General features: G+C 40.7%; 2 protein-coding genes across 2 annotated transcripts; one reads left to right on the top strand and one right to left on the bottom strand.

Moving 5' to 3' along the window:
- Position 1: 1 nt before the first annotated feature.
- Positions 2-14,647, top strand: tet2 (tet methylcytosine dioxygenase 2). Its single transcript, XM_080720971.1, has 9 exons — positions 2-1,806; positions 2,180-2,270; positions 2,379-2,472; positions 2,824-3,032; positions 3,953-4,103; positions 4,252-4,341; positions 5,219-5,356; positions 8,957-9,302; positions 10,058-14,647. Exons 1-9 carry the CDS (start codon positions 12-14, stop codon positions 11,500-11,502), a joined length of 4,359 nt encoding a protein of 1,452 aa, XP_080577097.1. The 5' UTR covers positions 2-11; the 3' UTR covers positions 11,503-14,647.
- Positions 14,648-14,869: 222 nt separating this feature from the next.
- ppa2 (inorganic pyrophosphatase 2) lies at positions 14,870-22,250 on the bottom strand. The gene is made up of 12 exons (XM_080722245.1): positions 22,030-22,250; positions 21,158-21,222; positions 20,841-20,885; positions 20,182-20,235; positions 19,603-19,722; positions 19,263-19,349; positions 17,701-17,827; positions 16,466-16,593; positions 16,188-16,273; positions 15,924-15,993; positions 15,537-15,576; positions 14,870-15,415 (listed from the first exon to the last, which is right to left on the bottom strand). Exons 1-12 carry the CDS (start codon positions 22,208-22,210, stop codon positions 15,390-15,392), a joined length of 1,029 nt encoding a protein of 342 aa, XP_080578371.1. The 5' UTR covers positions 22,211-22,250; the 3' UTR covers positions 14,870-15,389.
- Positions 22,251-22,640: the final 390 nt, after the last annotated feature.

Here is a 22,640-nt window from a genome sequence, read left to right as displayed (position 1 = left end):
GAGCTGATGGTATGACAGCCCCCTTAGCCCCAAACTCGCTTAACCAACCTGATACAGGCGACCCTCAACAGCAACTGCACCATGCTGGCCAAGAGAATGGGATGGACAGCCTGCCTCAGCAACAATCTAATTTATCTGGCCTGGCTCCTGCACGACAGAGGGCCTGGATCGACTTGAACACCTCCCTGCCCCAGCAGCACTGTTCTGGCGGTGCCACGCTGCCCCAGACACAACAGCAGGACATGTGGAGGAGTTTGCCTCCCAGGTCGCAGACGGAGCAGCAACAGACAACGAACACCCAGGCTCACGGCCAGCTGCGGGAGCCGGGGCCAGTGCAGAGATTCCAGGCACAGGGAGGATTCACAGAAAACATCCCAGGATCTAACAGCTTCCAGCAGCAACAACAGCAACAACAACACCAACAGCAAGACTGCCTGCCAGACCAACCGCCCTCTGCCCCAGTCCAGCACAACACTGCCCCTGAGTGGCAGCAGTCAAAATCTAAAGCCACTCTGATCCAACAGCCCCAAGAACTGCCCCAGCAATGCAGCCTACAGCAGCAACAGGACAGCCGGTACCGCAGCCACATGCAGCCAGAGCACTTAATTGATGATGATCCTGACCTGCAGGAAATCCTTTCCCCTGGATTTTTACCTCAGCAGCAACAACAGCACTGTCAACAGCAACAACAACAACATAGTCAACAGCAGCAACGTCCACTTTCCCACCCACCTCAGTTTGAAGGTCAGCAGCTTTCATCTCCCACTTACAGACCTCACAGTCAACCCCCACCAGGTCAGCATCAGCAGCTTCAGCCAAGCAACCAACCTTTGAGGAATAATCCCACCCAGCCCCAGCAGGTTGACCACCCAACATTCAGCTACGGCAAGACAACGGAGATGCAACACCAACATCAGCAGAGGCAGTACGCTCCCAACTCAGGCAGCAGTAACCTCAAGCAATACCCACCACAGCAGCCTACAACTCCCAGCCACCAGCCCAACCACATGGATTTCCCCCAGACCCCCAAACAAGCGCAACCTCATTTACCACAGGGTGCTTTCAGTCAGCAGGTGCCAGCGCAGATGTATCCTAAAGCTGAACCACAGGAGCATCAGGATATGTGTGCTCAGCATTTTCAGAGGGGACCCCCGCTACCTCTAGGACACCCGGGGGGTCCCCAGTCCCACACAGACTTTCAGAAGCATGCAGCACTACGGATGCACCTACTGCAGCGCCAGGAGCGCCAGGGCCCTCCTCATCCACCCCAGAGCCCAGGTGAATTCAGACTGAGGGCTGTGAAAATGGAAAACGGAGCCCAGTTTGAAGCACCAAGGTTGCAGCAACAAGAGCAACAGGAGCAACTGGAGCAGCAGTTACAGCGGCGAGAGATGATGGGCATGGGTGGCATGCACATCAAGCAAGAGCATCCGCAATCAATGTGCGAGCAAAGCAACAGGCAAAGGAGCATCCTGGCCAGTTTGGAACAAAGCCTGACACAGTATCGTCTTTCGCCTGTGTTCGAGAATAAGTCCCTTGTCATCAATTCATTAAATAATAGGGTCAAGGTGGAGTCGTCTGGGGGCGTCACGGTACTCTCGACCAATGCTGACCTGGGTGGAGGGGATCCATTTGGGGCTGCTACCTCTGTGCCACTGAAAATACCACCTGAATTCACTCCAAAGAAGGAGCCCCTACTCCAGAGCTTCATGAACTCCCCTATGAAACTCTTGGACACCCCCATCAGGAACTTGCTGGACACTCCTATAAAAACGCAGTATGACATTGCATCCTGCCACTGTGTTGGTGAGTCTGATTTAACAATGTAAGAGTTCATGTCCCAGTATAATATTCAGAAAAACATGAATGTGAAATCAATGAGAAGGACAGGACTCCATCCTGCTCTCCCCTGGGAGTATTTGATGCAAGTTATAAGATGACAAACATGGATTTAGATTTTGTTAATCTCTGAGGCTAAATTGGGTCATTGTAGCATCTATAACAAATAGACTAAGGTACAGATAAAATATGCAATGAAAGAACTAAAGAATACTTAGAAAACCCTATGTAAAACAGACAGATCAGTTGCAAATACAGTTACATTTTCACATTGTCATATGTACAGATGGCTACAGAATGGCACTGACCTGTTCTTCTGTTGTTCCTTTGTGGTATTCAGAATCAATCAGCGAGAAGGATGAGGGCCCATATTACACCCACCTGGGAGCAGCACCCAATGTTGCTGGTATACGTGAAAAAATGGAGAAAAGGTAAGCCAATAAAAAAAAAAAAGGAAAAATAAACTTTTACATTTACTGTGGTATTGATTTTACTTGTATGTAATTTGCTTAATTCTTTCTGTCATTCTGCATTTAAAGATCTGGCCTAACTGGGCGTGCCATCAGGATTGAGAAAGTTGTCTATACTGGGAAGGAAGGAAAAAGTACACAGGGCTGCCCAATAGCCAAATGGGTAAGGTCCTGGTTTTGTATTTTAGGCTTGAGGAAGTATGGTCGAAGAAATGTATTAATTATATACCATTTATCTTGTCCTGTGTTGTATTTTGTATAGTATGCGTATAGTTTGTGTTTTACACATCTCTGTTTGTGTCTTTGTGCATTACTGTATGTCACTTTAACCTTGCACAGTGTTATCATTTATTTTATGCTAAATCTAATACAACAATATCATGGCCTGTTGGTCTACAGTATACTCCTCCAGCTATAGTACTGTACTTCCAGACTAATACTTATGCAGTGATATTAGTCTGGCCATGCCAGGCTAAAATGTACCTTGTTTGTGAATACTGTGTGTATCTTGCAGGTAATCCGCCGTAGCAGTGAGGAGGAGAAGTTGCTGGTGCTAGTTAGGGAGCGAGCAGGCCACACCTGTGAGACAGCCAGTATTATAGTGGTCATCCTGATCTGGGAGGGCATCAACCGGAGCCTTGCAGACCGCCTCTACGCTGAACTGGCAAACTCACTAAACAAACATGGCGCCTGCACCCAGAGACGCTGTGCCATCAACGAAGAGTATGTTTAACGCATTTAAATATTTCATAATATTATAAGCCATTGAAATATTTAGAATATAGTTTTCTTGGTTTAATATAGATTAATACAGAAAACCTCACCTCTGGGACAACCAGATCTTATTTTAATGTTGTTTGGGACACGATCAACACGGTTATTCTTTGTGTTCAATCTGTGTTTTTAGATATTTTAGTATTTCAGCATGCTACAACTTGTCATATGATGCTTTGTAGCATGATATTGCATCATCTATTGCATCATATGATGCAAAATCCATCATATGACCAGTTGTAGCATGCTGAAATACTAAAATATCTAAAAACACAGATGATTGGTTTGATCGTGTCTCAAACAACAATAAAATAAGATCTGGTTGTCCCAGAGGTGAGGTGGTCCTTTAAGTCACAGAGCAGTAGCCTGCCAACCATAAGAGGACATAATTATCTAAACACCAATATTCTGTTTTATTATGAGCTGTAAATAATACAGCCAGCTCTATGAAAAGACATTCAACGTCCCCAACTATTTTTTAAAAGACTGATCCAAGTTCTATTGACACCCATCCCAACTTCCCAACCGGGATGGAGTCAACTGTTTTTTTCCCCTGCATCAAATCAAAAGCCACTGCTTGATACTCAACGGTCAGTTATAAATTAATGCCATTGAACACAAGTCATAGAATAGTAATCTATTTTGTAATCTAGATAGAATAATAGGGCAGTGTGCCTGGGGGCTGGGGGTTGACATAAACACAAATCTAACCTGGATTTAAATGCCACCAGTTGCTTCCTCCAGTGCCTCTTCATAGCAAACTGTCAGTCCACAATATACAAAGATAAATGCACTGCCCAATCTTGTAAGATCTTCTTGTAAGAAGACAGTAACAACAAATCAAATGCCTGCTTGTCTATGTCGTTCAGGAGGACATGTGCATGCCAAGGCTTGGACGCTGATGCTTGTGGAGCATCTTTCTCCTTTGGCTGCTCGTGGAGTATGTACTACAATGGTTGCAAGTTTGCCAGGAGTAAAATCCCAAGAAGATTCAAGCTACTTGGGGATGATCCTAAAGAGGTATATCTGTTGCACTAGTGATGTAGTAACATGCTATAGGGTTTTCATATGCATACCTGATCGTTGTCCAATGAATCATACAGCATACAGAACAGCAGCCTGAATACAATGCCATAACTTATGCACATACATGTCATGTATTTTACAGGAGGAGAGACTGGAGCAGAACCTTCAGAACCTAGCAACCATAATGGGTCCACTGTATAAAGACATGGCACCTGACGCTTATGCAAATCAGGTGAGGATAGGGCTGTCACGATTATGACATTTTATATGACGATTACATTTCTCTCAAATAATTGCGATTAACGATTTAATTGTGTTTTTGTCGTTGACAATTGCATTTCTGTTTGGCTTTTAGGCTTTGAAGTTGCACATGGCAGATATGACACATAACCTAAATATACAAAGAAATTAATGACATATTTGACAACTTTATACTTAAAAAAGAACATTGATAGTGGAAATAGCCGATCTGCAAGCTCACAACGCGCCGCGATGCGACGCGTTGTGAGCTTGTAGATCTGCTATTTCCACAATTTTTTACTTTAAAAAAAATATATGAACATTTTTCAACATGGACACGATTATGACGATTATGAAAAATAATCGCGATTATGTCAAATAATTGCGATTAGACGATGATGTAATAATTGTGACAGCTCTAGGTGAGAATACCTGGGTATTCTGATTTGATAACATACTACTGATTCCTTCAGTTAACATTAACAATGACCAAGTCGTAAGTAGAGTGAACGTTATTTTAAATTATACACAAAATCTGATTATTCTCTAAAGGACCGGTGTATGATGTGACATATTCATCATATCTATAATAACATATCTGTAACATGTTTTGGCACACTGTTATGTGCACTTAGCAAGTTGGCATTATTATTTGTATTTATTATAATTTATGGGTATTTCTCTTTTATCAGACAGTGCAGCAAAGGATAATTAGGATAGGGAGACATGGAACAGGGGCCATATGGTAGTAAAGTAGTTAAACATACTGTAGTATAAGTTTATAAAGCTTGACTTCAATAATGGAGTATTGTGTGATCCATGAAATTATTATTAATGTTGTTTACCTGATGGGTGTTGTTTTTCTGTAGGTGGAGCATGAACACAGGGCACCAGACTGTCGTCTTGGGCTAAAAGATGGTCGTCCCTTCTCTGGGGTCACTGCTTGCCTTGATTTCTGTGCCCACGCTCACAGAGACCTCCACAACATGCAGGGCGGCAGCACTGTGGTAAGAAGCAGGGTCGTCATTTGGGGTCCCAGGGTCCTAGCATTAACATTTAAACTCAAATTCAGTTATTTAGTTGGTATTTTCTCTACGGTTTTAGCAGATTAATAAGATTTTATTTCAATCCATCTAGTATGGACATGTGACACACAAGTTATAGAGAGTTTTTTTTTTTTTTTTTATAGTTTGTAGATCCATTAGTTTTTCTAGCTTTCAAATAGAGTCTAAGTGGTCATTTAAACCCCCTAGTTTTGTGCTGAAATGAGACACTGGTAAGGAGCCAGACACCTGAAACTTGCGCAACAGGTTATTGAGATGTTTTTAATTACAATTTAATAAACATAATATACAAATACAATACATACTGTATATCATACACAAAACAACCAGTGGCAGACAGATATATCATTAAGTACATTTAGGCCTACTTGAGCATTTATTGAGTATATTTATTATTTCAATTTTTTGATAAGCTATGACTTTCACGCCACTACATTTCAAAGACAAATAATTAACTTTTTTCTTAATGTCTCCAATAGATTTTCTAGGAAGGAAAAGTAGGCTACAAGGCTACATTATGAATTATCCTTAAACCCCATTTCAAATATAGTGAAAATAAGATATCTACAAGCTCATAACGCATAGCAATGCAATATTATGGCTATTTTTGAAAATTCTAAATTTCAATATGCCAGGGTAGGAATTTCATGGATGCCATGGCTGCGGACGGTTGCCCCTCAGTTGTGCCCCGGCTTAAACCAATGGCATGACCTGAGGCCACAGTGGCCTTAAGGCCATGCTTAAGGCCCCAGCTGACTGTACCACTTCCTCCTCTGTCTCTTTCTGGTCAATATGTACAGTACACAACAGTGTCTCTTTCTTGTCATGTACACCAGTGATTTTTGTTGAGATGAAATCTTAATCCTTAACTCTTACGTCCCCATCTTTAAACCAATCCAGTGACTTTGATTGGTACAGGGCTGACTGAGCATGGATCAGACTGTAAATACCATCATTTATCTATTTTACTGTAGATTTGGTTATCATCCCTAACCCTTAAATTCAACTAATCCTTTCAATGGACTAAAACAACACCAAAGAAGGGCAAGCAGCCTTGCCCCTAAAATGACGAAATTCCAGGCCTGGCTGAAAGAAATAAGAAATTGCCAAAGTAGCCTATAATATAAGATATACTTACAAAACGTCCAAGGTTTCCTGCAGAGTTATAACTCATAGTAGTAACCGTTGGCCGCCAATTGACTGAAAGATTTGCGCAAAATGTATGCTTTAATTGCTTTCATGAATTTCAATGGAACTGACCAAAACCTGTAAACCCACTTGAATTTCAAACGTGTTGCATTGACTAACTGCGACCCCTCCATGCCAAACAGCGTCACTGCAGAAGTAGAGGGGAGCAGTGGTGGAAAGTAACTAAGTACATTTACTTTTTCGAGGTAGCCTACTTGAGTATTTCCAATAGCCTACTTTTACTTCTATTCCACTACATCTTGGATACAAACATTGTACTCCACTACATTTATTTGAATACTTTTGTTACTAGTTAGGCTAGGCTACTTTGTAGATTTTGATTCGTATTACAAACCACGCGTTAACCACTTCAACATTTGAAAATACATTTTAATGTAGCCCTGAATTCAGGGCTAATTTTAATGGGACATTCTCCATAATGAGAAGGCTATGGTATACCTTTACCTTTGGCATTTTAAGTACTTTGATACCAATAGGCTACTTTTGTACTTTTACTCAAGTAGGCCTACATTTTGTTCCGGACTTTAAGAAATATGAGTAGCCTACTTTTATCGACCACTGGAGGGGAGCTGATGAAAGGACCATGGTGGTTGGTCTTGACAGTCCTGGCTTGCAGTCGTCGTCGTCACCGTAACAAACTTCTAAAATGGTTTATTCCAGCGTAGTTTACTGGTTCAGGTCGTTTTCCAGCGAATTACGGCGCGTGATAATTACTCCATCACGCGAGGGTGTCCCGACTGTCCAATGCCAAAAATAACGACGGATAGTTTCATTCTACGCTGTCGACCAGTCCAGGCAAGCCAACAACGAACGCGCAGCGTTGCATCAATCAAGCAAAAAAATCAAGCGATCAGCCGACCTCGGTAGGCTATAGCCATCAGACAGCCAGGGTAGGCTACTTGAGCAAAAATCCTACACACCCTACAGTTAACATCGTCATGATTGCACACTATTCCCTCAATTTTGTCTAGCAAGCAAGTGAGCCTCTAAATCAGGGGTGGGCAACATTGATGATGGAGAGTTGGAGACAATGCATAGGCCAGTCAAAAATATAGCAAAGATTGCCGATCTACAAGCTCAATATTATTTTTTAAATTTACATTTTATTTATTTATTTATTTCAGCTATTTTTAATTGGAATCCTGAAAAGTCGATTTTTTTTTTTTTTTTTCAAATGCATTTCTTATGTTAACTTTATGAACTGATTCTGAAATACAAAAAAACATTAGACACAAAAGACTATAAGCCTATATAGTCATTAAACTATAGAAGTAATTAAAGCGGCTCATGTTTGCATGTTTTCAATTGTAACAGCTGAAATCAATGATATATCAGTATTCTGATATTAACCTGGGTGCATTAAGTGAAGGTGGAGGCCGCCAGTTGCCCATGTATGTTCTAATGAAAATCATTTCCGACAAACTTAGACCCAGGTTGGACCAGGCCTGTAATTTCTCATTTTAGGGGCAAGGCCAGTTGACCTTTGGCCAAGGCCGAATGCCAGGGCAGGAAGGCCATCAAATAAAACAATATTTTAGTCCATTGAAATAATTTGTTGAATTTAAGGTTAGGGAAGATAACCTAATCTGCAGTGAACTAGATAAATTACGATATTTACAACCTGAGCAAAATCACTGGATTGGTTTAAAGATGGGGACTCTGGAGTTAGATTTCAGAAGGCCATGGCCTTCATGAAATTCCTGCCTGGGAAAGGACTATATATACAGTATGTGTGTGTGTGTGTGTGTGTGTGTGTGTGTGTGTGTGTGTGTGTGTGTGTGTGTGTGTGTGTGTGTGTGTGTGTGTGTGTGCGTGCGTGTGCGTGTGCGTGCATGCGTGGTGGAATAGTTGTCTGGCTACTAGTGACAATGCAAACTGCCAAATGAGACAATAAAGACAAAAAAAGTAGCCTATCAGCCAGTATCAGTAACCTAAAAATAAATAGGTATTTGAATCCTGTGGGGATGTTTGTAATCTACATTTGAGCAATCCCAATCCCATTATGCGTTTCTCTATGTCTCTGTCTGCCCAATGCCTACCTGGAAGGAAAGTAGCTCTGTTTTATCAATTTTCCTACTTGTACAGGAATATATGTTCACCTTTTTGTCAATTAAACATAAATTAGGAACAACTGGCAGCCACTTCTCACTGTCTAGTAAGCTAGGGACCAGCTCCAGCTCAGGGCACTACAGCATCAGCCTATTCCTTACCGCCTCTGATGTGTCCATCTTGGTGTCACACAGTCATGTGTGTATGAGTAGGCCTACATGATATGTTGGTGCGACTCTTGTAAAAATGAACCATAACCTGTACCAACTTCCTCTCCTCCTCCAGGTTTGCACATTAACAAGGGAGGATAACAGGGATATTGGCAAGATCCCGGAGGACGAGCAGCTCCACGTGTTGCCCCTGTACAAGGCCGCCACAACAGATGAGTTTGGCAGTGAGGAGGGCCAACAGGAGAAAATCAAATCTGGTGCCATTCAGGTCCTCAGTGCTTTCCGCCGGCAGGTGCGCATGCTTGCGGAGCCAGCCAAGTCATGCCGACAGAAAAAACTGGACGCCAAGAAGGCAGCCGCCAGCAAGAACTCAATGCTGGACACGTTAAACGCCAAGGCAGAAAAAGCCCTTCAGGCCAAGTCAAAATCAAGCACTTATGAGAGCACTACTCCAGGCCCAGGTGGGTTTAAGTCATGATATGTGTGATATGTGACATTACATATAGATTACATGTATTTAGTGTGTCACAGAGATGTACTGAATGAATCATCTGTACCTTCTGCTGAAGTCCACAATTCAAAAAACATACTAGCCACATACAGTACTAGCCTGGCATAGCCAGCCTATATACTAATGCAGCTAACTAACTGCAGTACTGTATATACCTTGTTTTAACATGGGTGGATTGTTTAGCTGTGCTAGGCTAATACAGTACTACACCTGGTCTGTGGGGTTGTCAACTATCAAATGAAATCAACTTTACTGTCACATAACACGTTTATAGGTGTAAAGAAGTGGGTTAAATCAAAGATATGTAAATACATATAGCATACATTAGTGACAGATATGAACAAAAAAAGATAGCAGGTGTAGCACATAACTAGAATGGTATAGACATATAGTCTTACAGTATGTGCTAATGATAGTCTACATGACAAAATTAATATAGAAATAAATGCATCGGTAAATCTCCAAAGGCAGGCCAGTCTGGCAACAGGTTGTGTTCAGGCCTTGTTCAATAGTCTGATGGTAGCCGAGTGGAAACGGTTGAGAAATTCTGGTGGTCTTGCTCTTGGCTTGGTGAAGATCTCAGCGAGTCTCAGCTGATCTTACTATTTGCAGGATTGGAGGTCTAGGTGCCTATATTGTGTTTGCAGTATGACAACTTGTTTTATTTCCATTTTCATTCAAAAACATCACTCTGGTTTCTTTCAGGACCCATCCTAGGTATGGCTGCAACCCCACAACTAGGTCACCCGCCACACCCTCTCGGGGCCCACGCTCATCAGCTACAGCTTCAGCAACAGCAGCTGCAGCAACAGCAGCTACAGCAACAGCAGCTACAGCTGCAGCAACAGCAGCACCACCAGAACATCCTTCCCTCATACCCTGGCTCCCCGCATCCAGCCAGCTACCCCAGGTTCCCCAACCATCCCAGGCCTTTTCCAAGCACTTCTCAGCCAGGTGGCATGTATTCCCATCACCCGGCAACACCAGCCAGTCCTTACCCCTCCCCGCTCCATGTAACAAACTCTTACATGAATGGGTCAAATCGTCCTTATCCAGGGTATCAGTGTAATGGAGGTATGCCCTTGGATAATTACCACCCATACTATGCTTCGAACCCAAAGCACCTAGACATGTATCGACAGCAGAGGCCAGGACTGTACCCTGAGCAGCAGTATGGTGTGCATCAAGGCTACGGGGTCAACTATCCACCAAGGTATGGAGAGTCAGGGTTACAGGTCAATGGTTACAGTAACTGCAGCATGAGGCCTGGTGTTCACCCCATGGGACCCTACTCTCATAGTCCTTATGGACCTAATGTCACGTCAGACCCCCAGTTTATGGATCCACTCTCAAGACCCCCCTCTGCCCACCCTAATCTGGACTATGCATCTGCTCTGAGCAAAGGCAATCATTTTGGCAGTTATCCTAATCCATACCTCTCTCAGAGCCCTCAGATGTTCCCACCAGGCCAAGACCCGTTCCGTATGCAAATCAAGACAGAACCGGGTCTGGCTGGCCCACAGGCACTTCGTCCTCCTCCGCTGAGTGGCGAATGCCTGAACCCGGGAATGCCACCAGGCTTCAGCCTGCCCAATGGGGGTCTCCTGGGCCCCTGTATTAAGCAGGAGCCTGTGACCCCACAGACACCCACAACTCCCCAAAAGCCTGCGATGTGGTCGGACAACGAGCACAACTTTTTGGATCCAGAGATTGGTGGGGTGGCAGTGGCACCCAGCCACGGCTCTATCCTGATCGAGTGCGCAAAACGGGAGCTCCACGCCACAACACCCGTCAAGAACCCTGACCGCAGCCACCCGTCGCGCATCTCCCTAGTATTCTACCAGCACAAGAACATGAATGAGGCCAAGCACGGGCTGGCGATGTGGGAAGCCAAAATGGCGGAGAAGGCTAGAGAGAAGGAGGAAGAGGCGGAGAGGAACGGCGGTGAAGTGACACCCACTAAGAGCAGCGGCAAGAAGGGGGTGAAGCGTGAGCATCCGGAGCCATCAGAACCAACCGGGGAGCCTCCTTACAAGCGCTTCATCCAGTCTCTCCTGCAGGGCCACCAGTCCAGCACAACCAACACCTATGTCACTACAACTCCCTACGCCTTCACCAAGGTCACAGGGCCTTACAGTCGATTTGTGTAGAAGAACAAGGAAAAACACTGAGAAAACTGAAGGTGCTCTAGCTGAAATATTTACTAAGATCTCAGGCACTGATGAACTGAATCAGAATACTTCTCCCCCAGCAGAAACAACTAAGCTGGGAAAACAAACTTGACATAAATTATGATGAAAAACATCCTTCCACATCAGGTCTTTCACCTCCTGCAACAATCGAGCTTTACTGGTTGGTTGATCCTGCTAAGGACATATTTATTTATTGTTGGGTTACTTTTTTGCAAGATTTCACACTGTTAAAACCTCTGGTGCTTTGTGTCTAATACAATGGGACTTATTTTTAATGGAAACAAAGTTTCTTTTTTTGGGAGGGGGGTGTCTTTATTTTTCATATGAAATATTTCACTTCAAATATGATGTTGGCATAGAAACACTGACTTTGTGAATGACTCCATTCATTCACGGTGCTAAAGGTGTGTGCTTCTTCTGTTGAAATGCCTTCACACTATAACCACGCCGCTTTGTATACGTGACATGAAATAACTTGGTGAATCATGTGAACTGGATGACACTGAAAATACTGTTTAATTGTCAAATCATCAGCATAATGGTTTCAAGCAAATCAGTGTTTTTAAAGCACTTTTGATAAGTAGAGTTAATGTTTTGGTAACATTTTAAAATCAAACATTTGTTTAAATTATATTGCTACAACAGGAGTACAGTAACCTGTACTATCTCAAACACCCTTAACATGAAATCAGTATATAAAAAAGCAAAAATGACAGTTGCAAAAACTGTTGAGATACCATGCAAATAGATGTTTTTACACAAGCATTTTATTGGTGCTTCTTTCACTTACCTATGTCCTTTATACTGTAACATTGAGCCATTCTAATGGTGTATTTTTTTATATTTTAAACAAAATCAACATGCAGCATGTTTTGTCTTGTTATACACCTTTCTTTTCCTTTTCCTTTTTTTTAAAAGGGTCATTTTGTTGTCAGCGTAACTGTTTCAAAAGGTTCCTGGCGGCAGGTTCACTGAACAAAACCTGGATTGTGAATTTTTATGTGTAGTCTTGTGACTGTGGTGTTTTAGTAACACGTTTCTCACACGCTTGAGGAACATGGTACAGGGTTAACTCAGCATCACTATCCTGGTGTCCGAAGGCAGCTGGTTTGCTGTTGGGGAGGGTCCTTTCTAAGCCTGATGCATACTTCATCGCACAACGGTGTCTCACGCAGAGAATATCAGACCTTCAAGCAAGTTGCGGAATGCGGATACAACGCTTTGTGAGCTTATCGGTCTGCTATTCTCAGCCGTTTCCGGTGTTGTGCGACGGAGCATAAATTAGGCTTAATTGTAATCTAAATGTAAGATATGAAATAGCTGAGATTTGTACAGTAAATTAATTCTCCTTGTTTGGAATTTACGCTTTAGATTTTAGTGTTGTAAAGAATAGTAAACGGCCTATTTTATTTTGGTTTTAAAACTGATTTGTTTCATATGGTGCTATTCAACTTGCTAGAGACATAATGTGAGACTTTTGAGGCGATGAGAAGGCTAATGAAAGATGTACAGTACCTACTTGTCATATACCTCAGAACTAGTTTGGCAATAGGATTATTACGCAAGAGGATATTCTTGTCATTTTATCCTTTCGTTTTATACATCACGTTTCAAACTTAACAATAGACCCTCAAGCCACCAATAGGCAAAAGAGTTCATCGCCTACTTTCTTCCTTATTACATAGCTAGAAAGTATTACTTGAACTTGAGGCTTTGATGTTACTTCAAAATCAGGGACATTTTCCAATTATTTGTTTGTGTACACCATCATCTGTATTCATTCTGAAATGTTTTCTCATTCAGGGACTTGCCTTCACATGCAGCCGCCTGAATCCCAATGGAATTCTTGTGTACTATATCTTTGAAAACAACACACAAAAGATAACTTTGTAAGGAAAAAGAGTGAAAGTCACCCGCAATTTTTGTACGAATGTTTTAGGCTGTAGTTTGGTGGTAAACTTTAAAAAGTAATTTGAACATGTAATATGCACTGACTGACTAAAGGGAAAGTATGACATTGCCTTAGTAAGGTGCAATGTGTTTACTTTTGCTAAGAGGCTAGAACAGGGCAGTTATTATGGTTAGTTGCACATCTTTGTGCTTGTGTATAGTGAAAAAGTAAAATTTATTTATAACCACTAAGCAATTGTATAATGATCAGTCTCCCCTGTCTATTTGATTTAATTAATGTGATATAATGGAATGGTTATGATGGTTTGAGTGACAACTCTCCCCCACTCTTTAACGTAAATTCTATTGTTTTCTGAAAGCACTTAATTTTTTTTCAGGAAAAAAATGTAATAAAGAATTACGAAACATTTTATTTAAAATTAAACTAGGTTGTAAATGTGTTAAAATAAAATAAAAGTAAATTATGCCACATTGTATATACCATGCATTTGTATTGCAGGAATACAACTTCTTTCTTATTGTAGGTTCTTAGTTTTGACCAATACCCACAGCCCATCAAACAGCAACCATTCATATATGCTTTTACTTCTCTGCAGGTTCACATATAGCTCAACGTTAGATAACACAGGATATTTTTTTATTTGATTTTTTGTAAATACCACATTCACTGTCAAACACAACAATGTTTACAGTTATAGGGGATCCTGTTAGCAAAACCCATTAGAAGTTATAGTTTTTGTAAACTATTCCTTTTTTTTTTTTTTTTAATACATCTGAAAAATGAAATGTTGAATTTTGGTGTACAGGACCCAGCTACAGTAGCAGATTGTGGTTGAGAAACCAGGTGTCTAAAGATATAGCGGGTGACAAGCATAGCCATACTTGAAGATGCTTCAGAGTGTTTCTGATCGAGTCAAAAGTACTTGAATGACTTTACCTGAGCTTAACTAATGCACAAAAAAGGTGCACAGCTCTTATGTTAAGCTAGCAGTTGATGTACACCTGGTATTTTGCAGTTAGACACTAAAAAAAAGGTATAAATAATGTGCAACTTTTTGCCTGTACTTCCCCCCCACCTCCCCCCTTTTTTTTTACGCTTCCCTAGTTCTCCTGAAGTTTGGTATGCTAACGAAATGGAATAAAGGATGCATATAAATACTGTAAGTATTGTAATGTATTGAATGCAGTTTATTTGAAAGCTGTTTATTATATCATTCCTGATATTGCTGAGATGTGGGTGTTTTTAATAAAATTTATATTTATTTAAAGCACTTTGATTTGTTCCTCCAAGTTAATGTGCCGGAAATACTGTCTGTACTTAGCCATCACAAATCCACAGAACTGGAAACTGGTATGACAAATCCACTCAACATTCAAAACAGCTGTATTCGGTCTTTAATTAATGTATTGAGAGAGAAAAGGGGAATCAAATGAAGCTAAATGATTATGACCCATCTGATATGTACATTGTGGTTACAACAATGAATCTGTGTTGATATTTTCTAACAGCTTTTACTTCATCCACATTTTACCACAGGTTACAAATAGAATTGGGCGTTCCTTCTTATATTTGGCAAATGCATACACACGTTGCAAAAGGCATTATGGCACATAATGTAACTTGCTCATTGTAAATAAATCTGTCCCATGGGCATTTGTAACCAGTACAAACATAACAAACTAAAACAATCTAATGTACAATTTGAAATGAGTCTTCTAATTTGAGTGAATTATTGTTCATAATGCCAACAAAACAGAATCCCACCATTCCTGGTGGCTAACTGGCTATAGTTTCTGAATGTCTCCTTTCCATAACAAAATACATTACCTGCATACAAAATCAATCTTAGGAGGAGACAATTCTGGTAGTGCTTCTTTTGACAACAGGGCCAGAGGGTTTGCTGTATTCATACACCATCTTGAGGGCTTCAGTGTCACTGCAGAAAATACCACTTGTCCACTGCACAGGGAAACAGATTTGTAGCAACGCATAAAGATAAAAAAGTAGTGATATAGTGTAATTCTTTATCTCAAACAGCTTAATACAATTCTTAAATGCAAGATATTTTATTTAAACTCACCCTCTGGAGATACTGGAAGGGCACCTCCAGAAGCAGGGGCCTTTGGGGTCGACAAATAATATACAGGTATATAGTTATATCCAATCAAATGTTAACCTTTTTTAACTACCTAACCTCACAGAGAGATGTTTAACGACTTGATCTCTAGTGGCCCTATTCTGGCCATGTCATAACAGGTGAACATTCTGTGAAAACGGCATTACAATTATGCACACTTTGAACGAAAATAGCAGATCTACAAGCTCACAACACACCACAACACAAAGTGTTGTGAGCTCGTAGATCGGCTGTTTTCGGCAAAGTTATTCGATGTAGAGGGGGAAAATAGATTTTTAACACTCATGATTTTCATTTGTCACAAAGCCAAACTAGTACATGAATACTCACCGACTGGACCACATCTCTGGCCTCATCCACACTGCATTTAAAAGGGCTCTCACACACGGAAATATTTTTACTGTGAATAGACAAAAAGAGCACATTAAAAAGTTACATCACAGTTAAATGCACAATACCAGCTCCAGACACGAAGAACCAGGTGCACACATCTACACATTCAACATATGATGTTTAGTACACACATGCATGCATATGCACACGTACAGTAAATAAATACACATATTACATGCACAAACCCTGCATTCCACTCACCATTCAATTTCTCCACCTTTGATTTGCTTCTGCACAAGTGCCCTCCAGTGCTCATGAGTGGACTTAATGGTCTTAATGGCAAAGTCCTGAAGGTGAAAGGTGAATGGAGGAACAGGGAAGTGGGGTCAGCTAATTCAGGTATCACTAGGGGACAAATAGCTTTATTTTTGAATAACTTTGATGAACTTACAAATGTAACCCAAAAATTTGAATATGTAATAAATATAATGGATAATATTAATATAATATACTGTGCTGTAATATACATGGCTATGTACCTTGTCTTTGAACTGTCCGTTGAACGCAAACTGGTTCTCAGGCTTGCCATCTGGTACCTTGTATTTCTTAAACCAGTCAACGGTGGCTTCCAAGTGACCAGGCCTGCTTTTGCGTACATCGTCTATGTCTGAGGGAAACAGCACAACAAAAATAACACCTTGCACTGGATGTAGGGAACCAATTGAAGGAAATTTAACAGTATTGTATCCTCCAAAAAAATTACCCACTTTTAATTAAACGTAATTTGGCCTATAAACAAAAACGTATTTTGCGTCAAACAGAAATATTGCTTAACTGAAACGTGTGTGCACGAGTCTGTGTATTTAAATTAAACTGTCATGCTTTGAAATTGTAACATTTACAAGTATAATATATTAATTAAAACCGTGGGCACGGTATTAAAAGAAAAGATTTACAGTTTACCTTAAACAGCATTGCATTACATACCTAACTAGATGCGACAATCCCTAGTGCTAGAATCATTGACCATGTCTCATTCCAGCTGCAAATACGTATATCCTTGCCCTATCCACCCTGTCTCCATTTGCACGTTCAAGTGGAGGTTTTGCCACACCAAAGAGGGAGGGGAAGAGGACAATAAAACCCTCAGATCGATGAGACTGAGAAGGAGGTACAGCAGGGTGATGAAGCATCATACTTAACTAAGCTTGGTTATACTACCTTGGTAAATATTTTTGGACATGTGCATAAATGCTTTTCTGCATCTTCTTCACACTAACTTGAGTCTAAATAGTCTTCTGACTGTGGTTGAGTGAGTCAAGAGTTCTGACATCAAGAGGCTCCACAGTTTTGGAGCGGGGAGGGAGAAGAGTCTAGGACATGGTGGGTTGGCCAGTGTTTTAGGGAAGTCTCTAACAGCCTTCCTGTGTTAGCTGATCTAAGGTGGGAAGGGTTGTGGGGTTGGATTATGTCCTGAAGGTAGAGGGCTGCCATGCCCTTAGTAACCTTGTAGGCCATCACCACTTTATTGTACTGCGTGTGGGCATCAATTGGAAGCCAGTGAAGGGAATGCAAAAAGAGGAAGATGAGAACATTTAGGAGGTTGGCGACTAAGTGTGCTGCAGTGTTCTGGATCATTTGGAAGGGCTTCAGGACAGTAAGGAGGGAGTTGCAATAGTTAAGTCTAGTGGACTTAAATATAAAGTCTATTCTAATCTATAGTTCCTGAAAACACACTTCATCAGTGTGCAGCTAAGCACCAGGTCAAACTCACCGTTAAGGTTTTCAGCATCTGGGTCTTCTGTGTTGATGGCAATGACCTTCCAGTCTGTCTCTCCCTCGTCAATCATGGCCAGTATACCCAGCACTTTCACCTGGATCACCTGACCTGGCAAGCACACCTGTGCAACAGAGGAATGAGTAGCAAGCTTAGGAGCATACACAACGTAAGTTGGGTTAAAACATTATTGTTATATTCTCCTCATAACAATCTCACAAATATTGCCACACCTGTATGAATGAATACATATTTTTGGTGCATAGTTTCTGGTCATGCCACCAAAGCAACCCATCCCACATGTCAATATAACACAACTATACAATATAATATATTATGGGATCAGTAAGACTCCATAATCGGGAGATAAGCGACGTCATGTCGCATACACAAACTTTAGAAGGTAATCGTAGCCAATCAGGAGGGAAAATGGGAAATGGGACAGATCCCTGTTGATGGCATGACTTTAGAGATACTGTGTACCACTTTGCGTGATTTTAGGGCAAAATCTGTAGGAGCAGTGTCCAAAAATGTGTTTAGCAAGAATCTGCATTATGCCATTAGGGTTGTTAAAAATTACTAAAAATTATGTTTGAATATTCTCCCTTTATAAATCGGAATAAAATGTAAATGTAAACCTAGTGTGTCTATATTAATTAATCGATAAGACATCATTTACACTGGAGCCCTGGAAAAAAGGCCTAGTTAGTTAGGCCTAGTTAGTTAGTATCTGACCTATAAGGGAAATCTCTGCTGCAAGTGCACTTGCAGGTGAGATCTTGAAAAGTCAAACTTAATTTAATTTACCACTAGCAGTCCTGTGATTTAATTTTGTGCACCAGCCTCAGTTGCAAAAGCCCCAAGCAAAAACATAACAGTAGTGGCCTGATAGTTCCTTATGGCAAGGTTATTAGAAGGCTGTGTAATTTGATATGGAGTGAGATATTGTTATATGAGAATTAGACCATTAGACCATTTTACTACATTGCTGTCAATGGGGCCACGTAAGTGTCCACCTTTAAAAAGTATTTTAAATTTCATTATTATAGAATGGATTTTAACTAGAATGAATGGACAGCTAGTTTCGTTTTTTTCTCTTTTTAATTTCTGTATTGATCCTTTGTTTTGAATTATTATTGAATCGAACTGCCTGTTTCTGTACTGTATGTGAAGCACTTTGTAAACCTGTTTTTGAAAAGTGCTATATAAATAAAGTTTATTATTAAAATTCCTGCTGTCTCCAAAGTGTTCATACACATGGGCCACAATTTCCGTACAGGTGTGCACATTCTCTCGGCAAGTTATTTGTATCTTATTTTTTCCTTTGTACACCTCTTTGTCAGCATGTGGGAACTTATTCAGTGTAGTGTCAATATATAGCTGTGTGGAATTCTAAAAAACAGCATGCATCACAGCCTCACTGACAAGATACACATCAGATCTATTATACTTATTGAATGTCCGTTTAATAGTTAAGTATAATGATATGCCTAGAAAACTGTGTACATTAACGTAACAGTGATAGCATTACAGGAGTACTACAGGTGTGGCAGTCTTACCATGGAGCCAATCTCACACACATCAATGGGGTCGTTGTCTCCGCAGCACTTTGTATCTTCGTCTGTGTGGTTTGGGTCCTCCCATGTCTTTTCACAGCAAAGAATTGAGCAATAGAAAATAAACAATTAAATTGCCTGGCAATGAGGAAAACTGCAGACCAAGTAATTGCTAGCTATACATCAAGCCACCTACTGCCCAATGCATTACATTTATATTAACATATACTATTTCAGTGTTTACTTAGAAAACCTTGAAAAATACAAAATAATCTAAGGCAAGAAGAATTGATTTATCTTCAGATTGTAACTGACTATTATACATTAGCCCACTTTTACTCACCTGTGGGAGTGCCCCATAGTTCCAGATATAGCCTTTGTGAGGGAATACATTGGCCACATATCGGAGCTTGCCTTTCTTTACATCTTGTTTGATTGGATTCAGTGGTTCCTTTGTTGCAATCTAAGGATTTAAACAATGATGGGGACATTTGAATTATGTGTATAAAATATGTAAACAAAAACAAAGAATGTTTGGGTAACACTTAAGCATCCCATCCATGTCTATAATACATTATAAATGTGGTTATAATGCATTATAATCTACTTATAACACTGTATAACTATAGTTACAACAGTTATTCAATTAAACAGATAAATCAGAACTGTAAACTGTGTACTGAATATTCCGCTATTAGAAATACAAGGGACATCTTGTGTGAAACATGGTACAAAGTGCTTGGAGGGCACAGTGTGTTATTTCTGTACATAATGCATTCAAAAGGAGCGGTATTAGAAACTGATGACACATGCAAAGGCTAGATGGCCAAAACCATTTAATCAATAATGAAGACGAAAACACAATTATTAAACTATCCTTAGTATTGGGGGTCCCGAGTGGTGTACCACATTGAGCACTTGCCTCCATTTTGGCGTTTGACCATCGAGGAACCTCCACAACCATGTTATACAGCTGCTAAAAAACATTAATCACAAGAACATTGAGTTGAGTGTGTTGAGTGATTTTGTTAGTTTTTAGCCACAGATTAATATAGAACTCTACGAAGAGAAGACATCAGATGGACACCAGATTGTGTGATTTGAGATAACCTTTCAGGATTCTCTGAACATTAAAAAAAGAAAACAGTAGATATACAAGCTCGCAGCGAGATTGTACATCTACATGCTATTTTCTAATAGTCAATGCTAAAATCAAAAACGTAAATAGCTGCTTTCCCGGTTTTGATGGGTTTTGGTATGACCCGGCCGGGGTTCGAACCCCAACCTCACAGTCTCAGGGCGGACACTAACCACAAGGCCACTGAGCTGGTAAGTATGTATGTGCATACATGTTTATTATTTGGCTTGAACTGCAGCAGATCGTCTTGACCATGTGTACATGACTAAATGCATTGAATTGCTGGCATGTGATTAGCTGATTAGAATTTGTCTAATGTGCAGTTAAACAGGCATGTCTAATAAAGTGGTCGGTGAGTGTAAGCGTTGTATATATGTAATATGTATTGTATGTATACTGTATCTTTTTCTCTATATGACATAGAAGACAGGATTTGACAATACCTCATTCTCAATTTTCTTAAGTTTCTTCGGTGGCACATCATTGGCCTATTGCAAGACAAATCAATCATACACAGAGATACATTACAGTAAGACAGGCAATGGGATTATAATGTATTTACAGCCTACTGTGCATTACCCAAATATACGGAATAACTGATTTCAACCAGACAGTTTTTATCCATGATCCACATGAGAAGTGAACTCTAATCAACTTTATTTGTGTAGAATCAGGGGCCCATTAAAAACAAACATAAAAACACAATACACACATCACAGAAAGACAAGCAGTACACTACAAGTATAAAAACAAAAGTTACCTGTTGTGCATTGGTAAAAAGTGGAATGTCATGGAATGGTGAAATGTATTCCCCTTCAGAGTTTTCTAGGAAAAAAAAAAAAAAAAATTACAATATAGAGAAGAAAGTCTGTTATGAACTTTGCTTGATTCAGGGCAATGTTTGTGCAGATTCTTTGTTTATAGATACCTGGGTCAGTTTTAATCTTTAACTTTTTGCTATGTGTTTAAACCTTTCGTACTGTTAAGCAATCTCTTCCAGATGTTTTAAGGCACAAAACGTAATCAGCAGAGATAACTAATCCTGCAAATGAGTAGAATTAATACCTAGATTAGCCCAATAGGCCATTAAATAAATATTACACACACACACACACACACACACACACACACACACACACACACACACACACACACACACACACACACACAATGGTTGTTCAGGCGTTATATACAGGAGAGGGAGGTCATAAGATACATTCGAATTAATTGGTTTTAGTTACAGCTGATTGTCAACACCATAGGTCAACACACCTGACACGTGACAGCTCAACAGGAAGTGACAACAAGATAAACACGTGAAAGAAAGAAAGGACCCGTCTGTTTGAGTATGAATCAATGGAAGTACATGGTGTACAGTATCAACAATAACTTTAACACGTAACACGGTTGGAACAAATAGCAGTTATGTTTTATTCATTAACGTATAACTTAATAATACAACATTGTAATCCAGTAGATGTACATAGGCTACTTGCCATATATAACGGTTTCAAGTTTTTGTTCTCGACGTTGAAAGAGACTGAGGAACGCCACGCAAACGTGTAACAACCTGGTAACAACCTACTGAATGATAAGGTTTCTTCTTGGACACAGACAGCGGTGTTAACTTACTAAAATACATCCTGTAGTTTGGAGAGTTCGGCTGTCCTCTCTCTTCCGTGTGATAATGCATCATTTTTCTCAGATATGTGGGCAGACCTGCTGCTTGTGTGATCACTCTGCTTTCAGTGGCAGAATGTGAACCAAGGAACGGCAGCAGCACGCCCAGCGAAGATCGCAACAGCGGTCTCATTATAAACCCCCTCTATTCATTCACACACAGTTCCTGCTTCCCGTCCGCGTCCCGTCCGTCTGCGTGCAAGCACGTCCTTCGTAGTATTTGGCTGCCACCTATCTGTAGAGAGATCGAGGTACTCAAAAAAAGATCTTTACATGAGCAAGAGTGTTAACTCCGACCCACTTCCTGTAACCTGAAAAGGCAGAGCACCAAACAGGAAACCACATGGGGGAAATACCCGCAGCCCATTGGCCTGAAACTCGGTACACTTGTTTCCCATTGGTCCGCTTGGACGACACGTTTGGTGTCAAAGTATTTGGAAATCAATCTTTATGAAGCTTCTACATCTTTGGTCGAAGTGAAAGCCCTCTGCCACAGAAAATGGCTGAAGGTCTTCTTGAAGACCTAAACATCTTCCACAAGCTGTTATTATAATCTATGCTCT

This window comes from Nannobrachium achirus (assembly GCF_963921795.1).
Source record: "Nannobrachium achirus genome assembly, chromosome: 3".
Taxonomy (NCBI): Eukaryota; Metazoa; Chordata; class Actinopteri; order Myctophiformes; family Myctophidae; genus Nannobrachium; species Nannobrachium achirus.
This window is presented reverse-complemented; position numbering and strand designations above follow the sequence as displayed.